This window comes from Danaus plexippus, chromosome 24, assembly GCF_018135715.1.
Source record: "Danaus plexippus chromosome 24, MEX_DaPlex, whole genome shotgun sequence".
Lineage (NCBI taxonomy): Eukaryota > Metazoa > Arthropoda > Insecta > Lepidoptera > Nymphalidae > Danaus > Danaus plexippus.
This window is the reverse complement of record NC_083552.1, coordinates 423997-445468: the sequence shown is the minus strand read 5'-3', so window position 1 is coordinate 445468 and position 21472 is coordinate 423997. Positions and strand designations below refer to the sequence as shown.

At 33.3% G+C, this 21472-nt stretch overlaps 1 protein-coding gene across 1 annotated transcript; it reads left to right on the top strand.

The window, feature by feature from the left end:
• The first annotated feature begins 481 nt into the window (after nucleotides 1-481).
• LOC116775848 (dual serine/threonine and tyrosine protein kinase-like) lies at nucleotides 482-19802 on the top strand. The gene is made up of 22 exons (XM_061524339.1): nucleotides 482-667; nucleotides 7162-7287; nucleotides 7896-8056; nucleotides 8511-8627; nucleotides 9313-9714; nucleotides 10482-10666; nucleotides 10928-11007; nucleotides 11373-11587; nucleotides 12597-12713; nucleotides 13026-13140; nucleotides 13462-13700; nucleotides 14108-14183; nucleotides 14360-14447; nucleotides 14566-14733; nucleotides 15127-15253; nucleotides 15344-15462; nucleotides 16055-16146; nucleotides 16633-16765; nucleotides 17254-17426; nucleotides 17760-17985; nucleotides 18323-18408; nucleotides 18785-19802. The coding sequence occupies exons 2-22, from the start codon at nucleotides 7179-7181 to the stop codon at nucleotides 19024-19026; spliced, it is 3270 nt and encodes a 1089-aa protein (XP_061380323.1). The 5' UTR covers nucleotides 482-667; nucleotides 7162-7178; the 3' UTR covers nucleotides 19027-19802.
• Nucleotides 19803-21472: the final 1670 nt, after the last annotated feature.

Sequence of the window (21472 nt, the reverse complement as noted above, 5' to 3'; positions counted from 1 at the left end):
GCAAGTACTAAACGTTTATTTGTTATCATTTTATACTGGGTTACTACAAATCTTATAATAGCTCTATCGTGATGGATCTTTGAACTAGTTTATGATAACTCTTGCTTATGCAATTAAAAAGTAAACATATGAGAAAACTATAAGATAAGAAATTTAATTTGTAGGCTTAACTTGAGATAAATTAAAATTAAATTAAATCACATTTCAGAAAATTTATCTGCATTAAATGTATTTTTCTATTAATATTAGAAACAATATTAAAAAAAGATTTATTTGTGACTGCTAGAAAATAAACTTTTTCTTACTTGTATTGGCTCTATTTATATGTACCGTTTTTAATCGCTTTATTTTCAAGGATATAACTAATAAAAATGCATAAATAAAAATATTTAATCGCCTATTATTTAAAGTTAACAGGTGAGATATGGCAATAATTTGAACGTCATTCATATACGTCAAACTGTCAATTCGACATTTCACAGATGCGATATCGGTGTGTGCAAATAGGTTTTCACTGTTTACTGTTGTTAATTATATGTTGTTGGGTGTAATATATTGAGAAGTTTTATTGCTAATTAATAGTTGTCATTAGAAATATTATTAGTTGTTGAAGTTGTTAAGATTCGTGTTAAGAACTATTACAAAGCAAGTTTTGGTTTTTACAAGTGTAAGTATTTTATTTATTTATGTCTTATTGTGTGAAATGCTATCCACAGTGTGCACTTGTTGTCCTGTTTGTGTTCATTAGAGCGGTTCGTTTCATAACTTTATTATTAACCTCCTATTAGATAATTCGATGTACCCTCTATAACTTTTTATTCACGTTTTGTATGATATCGTTATTATTTTAGTGTTAATTTAGTTTTAATATTTATACATACTTGTACAAATATTTGTTTGCGCACATACAGCCTGACGACAAGTGTTTATTTATTATACATATATCTAAATTGAAATGATAACTGCATGTTGGTCTCAACTGTAGGAACTTTAGTTTCACCTAACTTGATACAGCATACAAAGTGTTAGGATTATTGAGACCTGATCTTTTTTAAAGCAGTATTAATTACCTGTAATTTGATTGCCTTAATCCCAAGAAATCCTATTATTTGGATATAGATAAGGAAAATTATTCTTGAGACCATCATTATTTGTATCATATGCCAGAAAATATTGATTCCTTAAGATAAGTTTAAATGTTTATCATATTAAAGAAAGATAGAAGAAGAGCACTATCAATTTCTTTATACAAACATTAAATAACTGGTAATATGTTATAGGGAGTAGTACACATTGATGGTTTTATATTTTAAAATCAAAATTATATATATACATGTACATATATATATGATAAATTTTAGAACTTAACATTGGATGTAATAGTTCTATTGGAAAGCTACGTGAAATACAACCTTATGAATGTTTCGTGTTTAAATCCTGTTTATATCATTAAATAACTAATTATAATTTTTATTTTATTCTAAATACAAACACTGCAGTTTATCCGGTTCAGCATATTTTTGTTTATGGAATATAATTATTGACATATGTCAAATAAAATTTTCTAAATACTTTACATTGAGTAACTATCCTTTTATAAGTCTTATATATATATAAAATCTTTCTTTAAGTAGCCTTATTTTATATTTCTTACCAATATGCATACCTAGTTGATGAGATTGTGTATTAAAAAAATATACATCTATATATTTAGTTTGCCCACATTTTATATTTAACGAATCTCAAGATTATTTTGACCATATGATTTTTACCGAATCTCATTGAGTTTTTAAATCAAACGCTTAAGAGTTGTTCTTGGCAGCCTTGAGTCTTATAAACCATAAGGAAGACATTTTATGAATATTTTTTTACTTTGTGGTAAAAAAAATTATACTATATCTTTATGACATTGTTTATAAGTCATTATGAAAGTTAATGGATTATAAAGATTAATTGATATTACCTTTAACATATATTACCTTAAATTTAAAATTAGTTTAAACATAGTATATAATATTAGTATATAAATTAAGTCTTTTTAGTTATATACTTGTGAATATGTATGTACACACACACACACACATATATATATTTATATATATATATATATTTAGTATATATATACTAAACTTAACTGAACTGAACACAAACATAATAGAAAATTCTAATTTCATTGTAAGCTTACTAAAAGCCAATAAGAAAATTATATGCATAGAAACTGGTTCCGTGAAGACATTCAAACTGGATGGACAACCTTTAGACCAACTTTTGCACCAGAAATGTGTTCAATAACAAATAACGAAATAAAGTTTTTTTATATACACTGACTTCTTAAAACATGACATGTACAATAAACATCAATTAATTAAATTATTGCTTAATTTATGTTCAAAAAACTGTTATTAAAGTATGGCTTTGCTAATATACTATGGATTTATTAGAGACGAAACTTCTTAGCATTCCATGGATTTACAGTGCGGGTGCCGGGTCCATGTTGAAGGGAGAGGAGCTTTAAGTGTGCCTGGGACTTGCAAACTAGGTGTAGGTTGAAGGGGCCCCTATCTAACGCGCTTTAAACGCTCACCTCCTCTCTCTGCCTAACCAAATATATTATGCCTGATGTTCCAATCACAGCAATCATTATAATCAGACGAGTGTTACAGTGTCTTTCTTACTATAATATAGGTCAGTAAATACCTATGTCATAGTTTAATTTAAATGTGTACTGGCTAAACTCTGAGTTTTCATTATTCGAACTTGATTTGTTTATAGTGAAGAATTAGTCATAAGAATAATTTGTCGTCAATATTCACGGTTAGAGAAAGTTTATTTTCTTAATAACACATGATATTCATATTGGCAGTGACCTTTAACCTTCATATTCAAAGTCATCGAAAATGCGTTGTCTTTTATTTACATAGCGTATTACGCATTACAAGAAATTAACATGGAATTCATACTTATATAGATTATTTGGATCCGTAAAATTAATTAAAAACTTAGATGACGAAATTACGTAAGATAATACGTACATATTAAACTCGTGTAGGGCTTAAGTTGTGGTCAAGAATAAATGATGTCCTCGCTAAGGATAGTAAACAAAGCTGTAAAATGTGGTATCTTTCATTGTAGGGTTATCAGTGGAACCTTGTCTCGGACTGCCCTGTTACTAGGGCTGTTAAAATATTACAAAACTAATTCCAAGTGCTTAATTTTAAAATACATAGTTTTAGTTTATGTCGTAAATTAAATTACTAATTTGACAGTTGACTCTTGTCTATTGAATTTGGCGCCAAATTCACAAACTGTCAGCTGTCACAGTTTTTTCATATTCAATCTTTTTTTTCTGCCAAAATGTGTTTAGTATTAAATTCACCCATCTCCATTCTACGTGATATTTGATATATATGCTGCTCACGTTTATACAAATGAAAAATTGAATTGTGTCTATGATATTTTGCTTATATTCAGCCTCTAAAAATCAAATAAATGTAACGCTCGTCAGTTAATTTTTATTTATCACGAATTTGTAAATATTCCTTTTCATCATTATTTTTTTTTATATTGCTAAATCCAATTCAATGTTCGTTCATCCCTAACGTTATGTAATTAATACGCGGTCAAAGGCCTGAGGAAGCCGTGGGCAATTATTGAAGTTTATACAGAACTATTAATTTTGCTATAAAATTAATGTTATTGATATTTCTTCTATTGGTAATAAGTCAGTAGTTAATTTTTATTCTTCTTTGCATATAAATTTTAATGATACATATATGACTTTGTTAAAGATTTTAACGCTAATAGTCTGTATAAATAAATCTTAATTACTTTATAGATAAAGCTTTCTTATTTTTAATAACGTAATTTGTAATTAATTTGATAACAGCTAGTATAACGTTAATATTATTTGTATCAATTAATTATTTTGTTTATTTTATTATTTTGTAAGATTATTTATATGCACCTTTATGGATGGTGATTGTTTTAAATAATTTAATCAGTTTAAAATAGAAGAGAAAAATACTATTTTGAGGACTACTAAAAATTTACTTTATCTAATATGGTGAAATAATGTTTTTTTTTTATTTGAAGCAATGATCAAGTAATAGTTAAATCAAAATAACTGGATCGTTATACTACGGAGGCCGCAGCTTCAACCTGCTCATCTCAATGAATTCATTGTGTATTTTTTAATTAAAATTTTAATCTATTGTAATATGATAACTGTTATAATAGTATAATAATCAATTTTTAATTCATTCATTCAATTAAAGCATGTTTTAATAAAAGTACGTCTTAAATATTTATCGGCTAGTGATGTGAAGAAACCGGTTTTTCTTATCGAGTAACAGAAAGTAAGTAAGTAACTTAGGAAATGAAAATACGATTACAGTACAACACACCGACCAAACTATTCGTCGGTCTTATTATAACGTTAATATTCGTATTTCTAAACAAAAAAAGTCCTTGTTCGTTTCACAACATTTTATATAATGCGTCACTCAGAATGACATCACTATTTCGAATGTCGTACGATAATAATATAGAAGAATAAAATAAAACCTTTATTTATTATTAACTAAAGTTCGTTTTGTTATTTGAATTCCGATACATAGAAAATTTTTTTCGTCTCTCTGTCTTGTAATATTTGATAAAATCTGAATAATTTTCTTAATTCTTTGTGTTATTGAGAGAATATATCTTATATATTGCTAAGTAAATGCTATTTGATTCATATCACCTTTAAAGTCACTAAAATTGTTGTAAAGTTGCATAGCACAGTTACTTAAAAATATATACCTATATATATTTTTGGAAATGGAACGCGTACATTATTATTGTATTTCCGACTCAACATTTCGAAAGACACTTTCATCTCGTCTGACAATGATAACGATCCGCGAAGCAATCGAAATTTAAAAGGAACACAAAAATTATACAATTTAAGAAAATCCGAAAAATATGATTGTATTGAAATATTTTACTAAAGATCTTAGATGTCTATAGTACTGTTTTGCATTCAGTTTTTTAAATTTCTTTGATTGTATGTCTGTCTTTGTGTTATGAACTAACCTACATACTTGACTATGTAACTGACTATCTGCTAGTCTTATTGCTTATACTATTTACGTACTTAGTTTGTAATGAAGCTCGCGTTTCGATAAATGTAAAATAATATAATAAAAATTAAGATATTTGGTTTCATATATAAAGTTAGTATGTGTTATTCATGTTTATTCTGTCTTTTACATTTTTTTTATTTATAAAGAAGTATGCTTTGTATTTTTTTTAATATTTGCTATAACTCGTCGAAATAACAAAAACTCTTCTGTTTTAATAAGTACTGAGTCCTAATATATTTAACGTAATTTCAATCAATAAAACCTCTTTGTTTCAAAATAATATCTTTTTAAAAACATGATTTCTATACATACTTTATGTAGATAATACAACATTTAAACTATATGCAGCGAGCTAGTGTAGTGTGCACTAGACTTTACATGAGGTATACTAATTTACAAATTGGTAAATCCATCTTGCATCATCCAAATAGTTGATTGTCCTAATAAGTGTTATAATTCGATATCTTTTTCTGTTACTAAAAATAAAATAGAAATCAATCAAGTCTTTGAATCACATAATATAAAGTTCCTGTATCATGAATGCGAGTGCTTTGCATGCATTCATTTTAACAACTCAAACCGGTCACTTATGACTGCGTAATAATAATTGCAACTTAATGACGTGTGCGCAATTTTCATACCTGATGGTATATAAATGTTTTCTCTTTAAAAAATCGCGGTTAAAATATTAGAATGCACAGCATTTGTTTTCCTTATTATAGAAATATATCATCATCATCGTCGCAAGAGTTTTTGCAGACTCGTCGTGGTCATCACGTATCACTGATCCGTATACATGATGACTTTCTTGGGAAGATAGTTGCAGTGGTTTCCCCTTGCCTTCTGCACCAGAAATTTTTGGGGCTATTTAAACCCAAAGGCTTGCTGTAGCCTATTTCAGCCAGTTTCCCCGCTGGGCTTGTGGTTATCCCACCACTGCTCGGTGACACCGTCCGTCAGTACATACGACCCGGAAAAGATCACATTGGTACTTGCCAGGTTTCGAACCCGCGCCCTCACGTATGAGATGTATATAAATGTATTTTTTTGCGGTCTCAAAGCTCAGTAACGAGTAAGCAAAAAAGCAATCATTTATGAATACTAAAAAAAAATTTACCAATTTTAAATTAACGGCCCCTAAGAACTTCTTGGTTTCAATTTCGTAAATATTTTCCGTTTTTCACTTCACTGTACACCGTAACTGTTCAATCTCAGTATATGCATAATAAAATATAATATTCACACACACACATTTCGTCTGCCCGTGATCACGGTTGCTGAAAAGTAACCGAAACGTCGGGAGCATGTAGTTTCATTTAAATATAACATTTTTTTCTTTCCTAAGACACAAAAGTTATTTTCTTTTATATCAATTATCGTGTTATAAAAAAGTGTGGATATTGTACGTTATTGATATAAAAATTTCCCTAATAAGTTTGTGGCGAGTAAGAAAAATAAGTTAGTAGTATTCGGAGTCCATACTACTAAACTATTACGGAGTTACTTAACTTAAAATACAAAATTGTGTAACATTAGAAAAAACTAGAAATAAAAATAATTTAGAAAAAACTTATACCATTTTTAACCAAAAGCAAATATCATCTGTTATTCTTGACAGCAATCAGTTGCTACCCAGAATGTTGTGTGAAAATTATTTGCATTTAATTAGGTCATTGATAACTAACTGCACTCGTATCAATACAATCGTGGTCATATTTAGTGTAGTGACCAGTGAGGCTGGTTCCTAGCAAAACTTCGCTATTTCAATAACTATTTGCACATCTATACACAGGATATTGGAGTTTTAAAAATAGGTGCCGTGGTATTTCGATGATTATAGTCAATTTGACTAATTTTTTCCTATTATTAACTATTAGGTTTAAATTAAATCAAACCAAGCAATACTATATTAGTGATTGGGATATTTTGTTTAGACAAAAATAATATCGCATCAAATCGTTTAAATGAGCACCCTGTATAAATATTGCTAACATTTTATTCATAAATAATAGTGTTATATATTAATGTGTATTGTTAGTAAGGCTACATGCATACATGGCGGGCGGCGCTTGGCGTCGCAGTGCGGCCCGCGCTCGCACGCTCCGGAACCTATTGCGCGACACGACACGCGCCTTACAAGAGATACAGGATGTGTTAACCGTCGGTCAGTATAATAGTTATATTATAGTTTAAAAATTAACTCATATAAAGTAACTTTGTCCCATATCCCACCATCAAACTACATTTGGAAAGACTACAATGTCTTTCAATCTACATAAATACTATTTGCGAACATAATTAATGAACAATATAAAAGTCCCTACGTAATTTAAGGACGCAAACTTGTTATAACAGAAAGTGATAAAGAATCATTAAAATCATTTACAAAAAAATAATATTAGTTTTCATAAAATAATTATTATTTATGTAACGACAACATATATAAATATATGAGAGATATTTAACACGCTTTGTAAATTCAAGCACGATATATTCAAAGGGTATATGACATTAATTTGCAGCTATAGAAGAGAATGTTTAAAATATTGCATATGGTAACGACGGTTGCTGGTTAGGCTACGTCCTAAGACGCTAAAATTGTTTACTCTTATCAATACTTTTATATTTCTAGCTTTGTATGTCTCGTAGCTTTTGAAGTAATTACAATGGACAATATATATAACGATTATTACCTGTCTGCCTCAATTATATTTTATGCCACGATAGCTTGTTTATTATATTTATATTGTACGAGTCTATACACGTACGTAGACCCAGAAGTGGAACGCACGATTCAAGACATCACTTCTCAGTCTTCGCGGCCAACAGCGCTGGTGGTGATGGGTTGTTCTCCCAGTGCTAGGGCCAGGTTATTGAACTGTTTGTTGGGTAGAAGGCTCCTACCTGAAAATCTCCCCCGAGGGTCCAAATGGGTGAGTTGCAGTGACAGATTTAGTTGCAATTTATTGAACGGCCTTTGATCTTTGGTTTCTCAAGTATTTAAATACGAACGACTATAATACGAAATAGAGTTCAGTAAAGATGAACAGGTTTTAGCATTCGAGGCCCTATTTTCCCCGGGACAGTTAAAATGCTGCTCTAGCTATTTTTCCAACCAGGTTATTTTGAATTTGCTTCATAATTTCCGATCTGAAGGAACTTCAATTAAACAAAACAAATATGAATCCAATGTTTATAGAAAAAATATATTTTTTTCTACCTACTTACTATTTCTCAATAGTTTTTCAATTACATTTTTTTTTAATTAGGTACATAAAAATTCACATGATTTTGATATATCATATAAAAAAGGAGGTTTTAATTTGTTTTTTATCATAAAGTGTTTATTTTCAAAGTGTATATTTTTATACTTTATTATTTATTCAGTTACACATACAATACGGGGCTACCACTCAAGCGCACTTGACCGTTGGTAACTCTGAATTCGAGCTTGTTGAGGTCTTGGAGTGCAATCAGGGACCATGGGATACTTTACCTGTACAGGTAAGTACTTCACAGCTGCCTTTAAAGGTAAAAGAAATATATTATCGCTATATAGCACTATACTTATTACACAATATTATTGAATGACCTTGACATGGTAACTATTTCGGTTCTTAAAGTATTTTTATACAAAATCCTACTAATATTATAAAGGTAAAAGTTTGTGAAAATGTATGTGTGTTTGTTATTCGTTCTCTCAAAAACGATTTGACGGATTTATATTGAACTTCACTATTATGCAGCTTATACCTCAGAATAAGATATAAGGTATAGTTTTCGCCGAATTGCGTGTAGTTATCGGTTCCATGGTGTATAGAGTTCGGCAACATAGACTGTAGATGTCGCTGCGGGTCGATTACCTTAGCCATGGTTTTAACACACTATACATTCCTCTCGGAGCCCAAGTCCGATGTTTACGCCGATACAGTCGCAGGAAATGACTAGTTTTTATATAAAATGAGAAACATTAGCCACGTAATTTCATTAATTAGTGACAAAAGGTAATTTTATACGCAATTTTCAATGAAAACAAAGAACAATGGTTCATATCGTGAACAGATACCAGATGTAATAAAAAGTCAATCAATGTAAGCCCTGTCAGGTTTCTTTGGATTTAACCTTTTTTATTGATAAATTAAATAAAATTTAGAATTTAGCGAAACAATAAAGTATTTTCTTTATAAAGGACATCGCTCGCCAAGATCACACAGACTTAGGGACGATGCTTGAAGTGGAGATAAACAATTCATTCCTAAAAGATGGCCTCAAAATCATCGTCCCACCAGACGTCATGGACCCGGGGATGTCTGATTACGCGACTTTGAAACATTTAAACGCAGATTTATACCAGAGGAGAGAAACAATACTGAAGTCGTACAGTCCCGTGTACTTGTACGCGCTGGACAAATTCGGTACAAACATATTCAATGATAACATCTGCAACAAGATGGACTCTTCGAGGAATGAAGACGACTTCTGGTCGACCTTCAACCTTTATTACATGTTGAACAATGAAAAGGTCGAGAAGAAGGTGGAAATGTCAGAAGATCTTTGGAAGGAAGCTGCCGATTCTGTCTTCAGTGCTGAGGTATGATCTTCCTGAATCTATACACAAATCCTTGATTTTGTCGGGCTACACCGACATCTAAACTACCAAAAATTTAATCATTTAAGTTGACTACCATTTTAGGTTTATTTCTCCAAACTTTAAGTCATTCCTATGAAATCCGGATACGCTATAAATATAGGCTACATGTATAGGATACCAATCAAAAGACCGTAATTATTTATCATATAAATTTTACGCAGAAGATATCATATAAAAATGTAATTTCTCAATTACGTCAAAAGAAAACGTAGTAAAAGTGAGCCATACAAATTAGTGTTGAAACGAGGTCGAAGGCCATATAGTTGTAAATCATATGTGACAGTTTAATGTGTACAATATTCAATTCATCGAAAGCGTCATTAACAAAGCAATAGCTGTTTTATAATTGGCAGCAGGTTCGAGTCCTTCGCCTATCGACGAATTTTTCATTTTCTGCTTTCGATATGAATTTCAACTCAAGTAATATTAATGAGATCTAAGATTTTCGCGAGTTTTATTCATTTAAATGAAACTAGTATTATTCGGATAAACTACGCGGATGACGTTTTGGTTACTTGAAACCTCGTCTGCCCGTGATCACGGTTGCTGCAAAGTACCGCGTAAAATACCGCGTAAAACGTCATCCGCGTAGTATATCCGAATAATACTAGTTTCATTTAAATCAAGTAATATTATTTTTATCATTTATTATTTCTACAATTCTGCAACTGACTCGTTTAACTAAAAATGTATTTTGGGATGAACAGAACTGCCTTGATCTCCATCAAATCAAGGACATAGACAGCAGTTCTCAAGTCTTCTTCGTTCTCTTCTCGGACAGCAGAGCAGAAGAGAAGCTAAGAGATCCCCAAAGTGATGCGACGGAATCGACTGAGTCCGTTTACAATAGCGAGGAGTTACCAGAATCTGATCAACTGATGAAAGTCGTTGGGTGAGGCTTTGAAGATTTTAATAAGAAATAAGCAGAACATGGAAAGTACTGTTGAAATTAGTTACTGTGACTGGTTAGAAAAAGTGTTCGTATGTCCTATATTGGCCTAATATTATATATTTTTTGTGACAGTATTATTATTACATGGATTTATATGAATGCTCCAAACCTTCCTTTTCTTCTCCATAAAGCAAACATCTGTTACGTCAATATGAGTCTTTATTTCTTATACGTGTGTTATTAATTACGTTTGTAATGTAGCCGGGAGTGTTCCATCCGTCGTCTGCACGAGGAACACGCCGCCTTCATGAACGATCTCCTCGACCAGTGGGAACTCATCAGTTAGTATGGCATATTTACTATTTAACTTACTGTAAACCAATAACCCTGAACAGTTTTCCTCTATATTAAAGTAACTTTCCCGATTGCGAATTGTTCAGTTATTTGAAGGTTTTGAATGTAATGCGTAGATTATTTGTTAGACTTAAACATATATGCAAATTCGCAAGGAAAATTAGAGCAAAAAAATCACTTGATAAAGATAAAAAAGTATAAAGCTCTTTGAACTATCAATAGAGTCACTAAGTTTATAAAATATTTAATGCAAAAAAATATTTTTAAAAATAAATAATAATAGCTATACCCGATAAGGCGCTAACTATGAAAGTGAATGGAATATCTTTTCATTCGACTGCCGACTTCACAGCCAGTCCGCCAAAGAAACACCACGTGAAAAGCCAATGGACCATCCTGAACGACAAAGAGTTGTTCAGGACCGTGGACAAAGAAGACAATAAGAGGAAGAAAGACGACAACGATGTAACCGTAAAGAATAGAAGTAGCTTACTTAACTTGATCCTCAAGTTCGCGACGGAGACTTCACAGACCTACTTGTTGGATCAATGCACTCGGCTGAGTGAGGTAGGTCGTAGTACTAGTCGTTCTTGTTTCAATATTTTTATCCATTTCTTCATTTTTGTATAGGACAAACACTAGCTGATACGTTCGAGGACGTTCCGTACATTAGTCCATTACGTTTTCGCGTGATTGAGAAACAAATTCTTGTCTTGCCTTAAATGATTAAATAAATTAATTTAATCTAAATTGATCATCATTTAATATATGATTATTTACTTCTTGGGTGCATTATATTAAATCCTATTGATTCCAAAAATGTTATAACCAATTCTTCTGTATATTTTTTTGTATATCATAAATCACGTCCTGTCCTATGTTTGCAAAGTAAAGTAATATATATTTCTATTTTTCTTAAAAGTTTTTGCAAGTTAAAGACAATTTGTGTCCTATTGTGCTGTTGATGACCGGAAAGTGTTACGTTTGAGCTACAATTGAATGATTTGGTCGTGAACGTTAAGCTAACAAAGAAGCTACTACTCTATGCCTTGCATCAGTTGAGCAGAAATATAAAATTGTAACGAATAATCCCAGTACCAAAATCGAAATCAAAACATTCTACATTGAGACGAAACCTCTCAGCATTCCATGGATTCATGGAGAGGAGCTTCAACAGTGTCTGGGACTTGCGAGCCAGTTGTAGGATTAATGGGCCCCAATCTAACGCGCGTTAAACGCTCACCTCCACCGTCCAAGCTCCTCTCTCTACCCAACCAAATTTGAAATGAAAGAACTAAGCTTTCAAAGAATTATGAACCGTCAAAGTCTGCAATCTCTTAGTATTATAAGACTGTTACGAGATATAGTTCTAGAGAAAATCGTTGGTTATTTTTAATAAAACCGTTTCATCCCTAACTATCACAAAAATCAATCTGTTTTAAATATGAAAGTAATATTAAGCTAAATACTTGCAATAAATTAAATTAAAACCACATTCATGGCATTCATAAAACACGATCCCCACTAACTTAGAAGATTTCCAAACAAGTTATAATTCTAAGCCGTGTATTTTCAGCTGCACGTGAAGTTACTCCAGCAGTTCATCCTGGCGTCGTTCGACCTGGCTCGTGAGTTGCAGGTGGTGCCTCGCAAGATACAGTACGTGGCCCAGCAGGAACAACAGCTGTACGAGGTGAGCAACTTCTGGACGCTGAAAAAAATTTGAAGGAACCCAATCTTTGTAAATTATTCTTCTATGCGTCCAAATTTTCGTAGCGACTTTCTTTGGCGCATATTCAAGCAGATGCTTCAAAAAAAATTACAAATTACTTGAAAGTATATTTCAAACATGATTACCCGATAATATATTGTTCTTATAATAGTCTATCTTATATATAAAATTTTTTGGTTCCCAAACTCAGACCATATATCATATACATATAAGTATCACCCTTTCATGTTCGTTGCAGTACATAATTTAAATAACCCCGTATTTTGTCCACAGACTATAAATGATAAATTCTCACAGGGCGATAAAAAACGAGAGCTGGTTCAGATGATGCAGGAAGTGTTGGACGAAATACAGACAGACATCAACGACATGGACTGGAGCGTGGACGGTGAGACAACACGGTACCTTGATAATACTACAGAGGATGATACGGCTATAGACAGAGATAGACATAGAGGGGTGAATGAGAGGTGTAGATAATATATCTGTTATGAACACAAATTATGACCAATGTGATTTAAGCCCTCATCATAACTACTTTCGTTTCTATTTAAATTTGTTACCAGCATTCTTTAATGAAATGCCAATGCTGAACTTAAATAATCCCATAGTCTCATTTTATACAAACACTGACCAGTCGTTCGTCTGTTTGTTTATCCCAATATCAAAAAAGCATGTTGTATGTATGTATGTTGGTAATTCCTTTCAGACCTTCCCTGTCACCAGGACAAGCGCTTCACTCTATCCAGTTCAATTTTTCATTCAACCAGAAGCAAGTCTCTATCAATAAGGTTAACAGAAGTAGCGAAGCCATCAGACCTCATGGTGCCAGATGTTCCAGAAGTATCTTCGGATGTCGAAGAGGCCGTGTCCTATGATAGTTATAATTTCGATGACTTCGAAATCATACACTCCAATGAAGAGAATCCCAGTAGCGAGTGGAGTCGGGTTAGCGAACTAGTACAGAATGAAACCCGGATAACTTTTATCCTTTGAACCGTTCAGTTGTATAATCTGTCATAAGAAAAAAATCCTGCAATAAAAAATAATACTCGGATTTTCAGTTATAACTTTTTAATCTAACAAAATATCTTCCTCCTTATTAGAGTTCGTTAGGAAAACAATATTAATACATAGTAATCAAAGTAACTGCCTTTACATAAGTTAATGATATCGTTTCGTGTCATGGCTGATTTAGCCTTTTTCTAACAATGAAATCAACTCAGGATAAGTTATTTTCCCCCACAATGTTTTTTCCATAGATTAAACTAGTGATTAGTAACCAAGAAGAAGCCAAATAGTTATTCCATATATATATATATATATATATATATATATATATGTTTTTTTTCCAGATGTCACCGTCAAGTTGTACGTCATCGTGTGCTCGTGTGTCCACTAAACAAGCAGCGTTGGACGTACAACATACTGGTAGGTCACAGGTTCATGAATTTGGAAAGTTATGTTCAATAGTCCCCCCCCCCTCCAACCAAACAAAAAATACTAAAATGCTTACATGTTACGTTATCGGGTAGTTTTATATTTCTCACATTACATTATATTTATACTAAGTATGATTTTACGTATTATTTAATTTTTATTTTCAGTTCTTTCAAGACTGAGTCAAAAAATAAGTTTGAAGCTAGTGAAATTTGTTGACTGCTTGAAGGTTAGCTACTTCGGTACTTTACAGAGGTAAGAATATATACATACGTTTATATGATAGCAGTATACGGGACATTCTGCATGATAGATCTGGAGCTGGCGAGTTATTGTCGTCTCCCTCTCTCACTATCTCCCTCTCTCTCACCAGATGTCTCGAGTCACTAGAGAGTTCGTGTCGCAGTGAGCTGGGAGGTCGTCCAGCGAGCGAAGCAATGCTGCAGCTTCTGTCCGTAGCTCGTGACGTAGACCTCGGGCCCTGCGCCTCCGTTTCAGCCCTCAGAGACCTGCTAGACTCACTGAGGAGATTGTTTAGTCGGTGAGATCATTTTGTCAATAACACGTCCCAGCGATTGAATAAAATAAAAAAAGTCGTCTTTTAAACATATTTTGTAAAAGCCGACGTTACTATAGGCATCAAATATTTTTGGGCGAGAAATAGCCTGATTTCAGAACGGTAACGATAATAGATAACTTTGATCTTTGAAAAATATATCCATTTTTGCAGCCAAAAAACGCTTGCGAATAAAGAGATGTATAGTAACTGTTTAAGTTTTTGCTGATTATCAAATAATACCTGGGTTGAAGAGCTGCTTGTGAGTGCTGAATACATTACTTAATATTTTGTCATATAACTTGCTTATTTACTGGTGAAGAACATAATATTGCGACTGGCGTGTCATCTATCTGAATGTCTCATGTGCTGGTGTAGTCTCCGTCTGTCGGCCGCTCCCGAGGCGGAGTGCTGCGCTCTGAGCGCTGCCTGGAGACGACGTGCTGCCTCCAGGGCGGCGCGGAGACTAGACACGCACACACTGGCACGGATCATATCGGAACAGGTGACTAATACGCGTGTGTGTGGGAGTTTGATCCCCACACCACAGATAAATGTGTTTTTCATGTAAAGTTTATCTATATTTTTCTGATAGATATTAGAGAGACTGAGCGTAGCCCACGAGCGGTACCAGTCAGCGCTGAATTCGCTGGAGACAGCGCTGGCAAGTCGCTTGCATCACACCGAGGACGTCAAACTTGCTATACGAAAGAAGTAAGTTACAGTTGTATTTGCGAGACAATTTCTTTAATTTGTTCATATAATTTTATCTTAACTTTAAGGTCTGAAGCAACACTTCTAAAATTTTAACTTTCTATCAAATTAAATTCCTTAACCATCGGCTTTCATAAGCAATTTTCTGTATATCGAGACAACAAAGTTATACTTAATGTCATTAGATTGTCAAAGAAAGGCGGTAGTTGAATAGCTCGGCCTTGAGATGACGTAACTCAAAATTCTTAACAAATAATAGAAAACATTCACTCATTACACGTACTGGTTACTTCGAGGCGGATGTTTGTATTGTCACTATTATTTTTTTTGCGAGTCAATATTTAGTCGTTATACATTTTTGAATATTTTTTTAGCCTTTTCTATTTCTATTTTCTTTCAGATCAGTGAATCATTTTTTTAATATGTTTTTTTGCCTTTTGATGCTGTTTACATTTTTAAAACACAAGTTAGCCTACAAATTATGTACTCAAATACATACATATATATATATACATGTAATATATAATAATACGTATTCATATAATATATATATTTATATTGAACGGATTTTAAGCGTTTTTTGCTGTTTTAGGTTCGCTCCATCGTTCGCTCGCTTGTGTCTGGAGAGCACGTCGATGTGCGACCTGCTGATGTATGGGATGCCGGAGCTGGGCAGAGAGATCGGTAACTGTACTAGTATTATCAATGCGAAAGTCGGTGGGGCTGATTGTTGCTCCTTAACGATAAAACTGTTAAATAAATATTCATGAAACTTTAAATTAATGTAGTTTACACTTCACAATATAATATGGCCTATAAATTATTTCTGAGTTATGTGCAGTTCTCGCTGAACTACGACGTAACAGTTATAGTCAGTGATATCATGTCACTGGCGATAGATGGCGCTGGCAGACATTGCATTTTTTTTGGGAACTATTTCAATTTTATTCGAAACGAGAATCAAAGATTTATTTTATGCTATAGCTAGCCCAAATATCAGATCGTCTCCAGGCGAGATAGGTTGTATCATATACATAAGCTAAGAGAAAAGTTGTAAATACACACAAGTTAAGTCCTACGATTATAAAGCAGAGAAATGAATAAAGTTCAGGTCTTTAAAGTTTGCTCTATATGGAAATACTTAACATATAGTGTTTACATTTGTTGCAGGTCGCGGTCAATACGGCGTAGTGTACTCCGTGAGAGGGTCCTGGGCGGGTCACAGTCCGGCCGCCGTGAAGTCGGTTCTCCCGGCCGACACGAGGCACTACCGAGAACTCGCTATGGAGTTCTTCTATACCAGGTGCGACACATGGTCTCACTAATAACCTCTTGTGGAAATTATGAATGTCATATCAGGAATTGTTCCTAGTGAGGTCGTTAGTGAGCTCGGAATATTATTGACCTTGATGGCACGGTCTTTGGGGAAGTTGGTCTGACAAGGAAAATATCCGGTCTGGACGCTGACGCACTAAAATCCTCTAGGATTTTATATTACTTCTCATATATAAAATCCTTAAGGATTTTATACTGGGACTGAATTCTCTGCCTTTGTATACAGATTTTTTTCGGTTGTGTGACCGTCGCTTAATAAAAATATTCTTTATAGTATTTACATATTGTGTAAGTATTGACGTAATTATCACTTCCACCGCGTGTCATCGTGTCACTCTGCATACATAGTTTTGCGTTTATGATCTCATAGAATATCAATGTAGGTTTACTATAGATGGATTGGAAACGTCGTGGTGTACGAGCGTGTGGTAAGTTTAGTGATGTACTTGGTCGCAGGTCTATACCAGCACATCCGCGTATTGTTCGTCTGCTCGGGTCGTTGGTTCAGCGCGGGACTTCCCCGTGTGTGTTGCTCGTCTCTCAAAGGTTCACCAGAGATCTCCACGCCGCGGTCAGACACGGCCTGCCGTTTGATACCAGGATGAGGATAGCCTGTGATATCGTTGAAGGTATTTTTCAATAAACATTAAGTCTATTTACTTTACGACATATCATTTGACTTTGCGATGATTTTTTCTGCAAAAAAGTATTTTTAGTAAGTAGATTTATTTAGATGTATATTGTTCTGTTTTCACTGATAGATGTATTAATTTAATGTGTAGAACTTAAGGTAGTGATCAAAGTAATTTTAAACTATGAATATTTGTATTACGTATAAACGAACATTTTTCAAACTAACCTTATTACAAAGAGCAAACAATTATGAAGGTTGCAAATATTATATACCATCAATATATTAATTTGATAAATTTGATTTTAAACATTTTTGGTTAAATTTTCAGGGATCCGTTACCTACACTCGCTAGGTTTAGTTCACCGGGACGTTAAACTGAAGAACGTTCTGTTAGACTCGTGTTGCCGCGCGGCGTTGTCCGATCTAGGTTTCTGTACAGCGGGCGCGTTGTTATCGGGCTCTGTGGTTGGAACCCCAGTACACATGGCGCCTGAACTATTGGCTGGGAACTACCACTCGGGAGTCGATGTTTACGCTTTTGGTGTGTTGTTTTGGTGAGTATTTTGATTCTGGGAATTATCAGATCTAAGACTATAGCGAGTGTTCATTTAAACGAAACTAATATTTTCGGATTACAACGAGTTATTTTATTATTTTAAAACTTCATACTCCCGATGTTTCGGCTACTTTGCAGCAACCGTGATCACGGACAGACGAGATGAGAATGTCTGTCAGTTGGTCTTGCTATTCATCTTATAAAAAATAAATTTAACATTATATTAGATGAAATTGTGTAAAATATAGAGAACGTGATATAGTAAGTAAGCTTGTCGCGATTGAATTCGCATATCATTCGTCCCATTTTCGTCAAAAAATAAAATTCATTCACAGGTATCTTTGCGCTGGCAACATTAAACTACCCTCCGCATTTGAGGCTTTTCAAAATAAAGAACAATTGTGGAGCAAAGTAAAGAGAGGTAAGAACTGTTATTATAAACGCGGGGCGACAATAAAAACGTACTTTTATATCAAAATCTGTGCGGAAAGCGTGGAAAGTTGTTGTGACAAAAACAACAATATATTCTGAATTATAAAGAAAAATTAAATTTTATTATTTATCTATTTACCTTAAAACGAATACGCAAACAACAATAACGCGTTATTAAAGGTGCCGGCATAAACTCATCCGGTTTTGGTCCTGTGATGACAACGTAATGTAGTTACTACTCATTAAACATTAACTACCACAATTACATAGAACTAAACTATAACTCAACTAAACATTGAACGAAAACATGTTTAATATTTAACTCACACTTTTCAAAGTATTATTACCGATCACGTGATGTGAAGGTCTCCGGCCGGAGCGCCTGCCTTACTTCTCGGACGCGTGCTGGGATCTGATGCAGGCCTGCTGGGCCTCCGAGCCGGAACAACGCGCGCTGTTAGGAGACGTACAGCCGCGGCTCGAGAGGATATTGGAAGAAGCGAGGGAGAGGGGCGAGGGGGAGGAGAGGGATAAAGACGGGGGGAAGAGATACGACGAGGAGGAGGACAGTCTTGATATGACAGGGTTGGAACAATTTAGGTATTGAGAAGCCAGGGCAAAGAAAAAGAGAGCGTATAAAAGTCCAATGAACCTATATATTTTTGTAAACAAACTATCCCCCTATTTTGTTAATCACATCATTTTATCATCCCCGTGATATTCAATTCACGTATTCATAATGTTTTGTTAGAAATAATGATGATTTTTCTAATAATTTTGTTTGTTTAGTTGATCTTAATAGTGTGTGTGTCTTAATCTACGCTTTGAGTTACCTCTTTTTATAACCGAGATAGGATGAACCAGTAGCTGATGAATAATTTCCCGAGCGTCAATCTTTAATAGATCTGTTTTCTTTGGGAAAGATTTTTAATGTATTTCTATGGAATGGATGTCCAGCATGAAGATGAGTGCTTTAGAACTGTGAGTGCCTTAACAGAGTGTGAATGTGAATTATGATATATTCACAGTAAATGATTAATTTCCTAATAATTGCTAATAAAATTTTATGAGATAAAGTTTTTGTTTTTTATATCGCGTCTCTGGTGCCGGAATTCGATTTGAGAATGTCAACAGCTGTCGCTATCTGAGAAGATTTAGAATGTATATATCTTCTTTATTTATTTAAGTATTGCATGAAGTGCCAAACTTTCCAAAAACGTTGTCGAAATTTGTTTTGTTTTTTAAATTATTGTTTGTTTGTGAAAATTTATCTTTTTTTACGTCTTTAATTCACTCGACATAGCTCTAAGAGTTCTATTAAGTTTTAAGTTTATTTATACCCGTTTGGAACATATCCTTGAAATATATCGAAATTTTTTATCATGTCTGGCTTTTTATTTCAAATATTCAACAGAATTCTAGAGTGGTGGATTTATCTACACAAGTTATTAAGGGTTCAGGAAATAAGAAGGTGGAAATTAAAGTTTTTTTAAATTTTGCTTTCTTAGGACTGATGCATACTTGCATGTACCAGCATACAGACATGATGATATCATGCTCTTATCAGTTGAAAATTTCATATTCTATATAATGTGGACTAATTTCCTCATCAGCAATGAGATTATGTACTTAGCATATTTTTTATCGCAGTCTCCACTGCAGTCCCCCACCGTCTATCGTGAAAGGAAAGTTCGATCACATCGCAGCCTATTCATTTAAAAAAAAATACAATTCTTATAATAAAAGTGGTATAAATTGTCTTCGCTTTAGATAGGGACCCCTTAAACATACACCTGGGTCGCAAGTCCCAGGCACTGTTGAAGCTCCTCTCCCTGAAATGAGATAGACTCGGCGCCCGCACGATAAATCCATGGAATGCTGAGAGGTTTCGTCTCATTACAGTGTAATTGATAACTGTCTATTTTATTTGAATAATAATAATAAGAGTTAAATTCATTATCCTTTTATCAACTCATAAGTATTTTATTCAATATTGAACTGTGTCTTCGCAAATTGATCATTCTGGCGAACAAAATTATTCTCCTTTTTGTCAGTTTTACAATTTACAACAATCCGTCATGCAGTTAAAAGATTTGATACTAATTTGTCTTAGAGCAGACAGAATTGGGCAAAATAAATATTTGGTTATTTCTAAGTCCATTCTCGATACACGGTAAATGTCCAAGCAGAATCAGATGTCGGATGTTAACAAGACAACTGTAACATAACCTGATAAGGTTGTCATTTGCAAATTGTTTTTCGTCTCGGTCATATAAATATCAAGTTGTTGGAAAAAAACAAGCGGAGTTAAAAACATTAATGAAAACTTTACATTAATTTATGTGACTTTTCTTTCATTCTTATTTAAAAGGCTAATGGTTTTCGTTTCGGTTTGATATTAAAGGGAAAAACTTGATGAATTTTATACTCTTAACCAAAAACTATTGAATAATATGAACTATTAATTGTACTTTTTAGTTAATAGTCCATTCCATGTGCCCGACTTCGCTAATGAGAATAAAATAACCGTTTATATATTGAGTCAAAAAAACCTTCTTTTAAAATTAAAATTAAAAAATATTTCCAAGAGCCAGTAACTTTATATTTCTTTTGACTTCAAGACGTTGCTTAAAGTCCAAATTACTTAGTTCTCTTGGGAAGCAACAATTACGTGACAGTGGTTGGTTGCTTTGAAACTCCTCATGATATCTCCCAAAGGCTTGTCGTGGCCGTTATTAAGTTAGAATTTAAGGTATTCTGTTTAGAGATACTTTAACACTTATGTTAACGGCAAAATAATCGATACCAGATTTATTAGTTATTAGTATATGGGTAAAAGAGTACACTGTAGAGCCTAATCCAATGAAAACTTATCTTCTAGCCATGTTATTTTTGAAGGTATTTGCTAAATGCTTTAAATATAAATGTTTGTGGTTTACTAAACATTATTTAATTCTGTTAACGTCACAAGTCATGTTGATTTAGAATCAGTTTTTTATTCTAATTAAGTAATTAGGATATCCTTAATATCCCGCGTAGTCGCCCTTGACCTC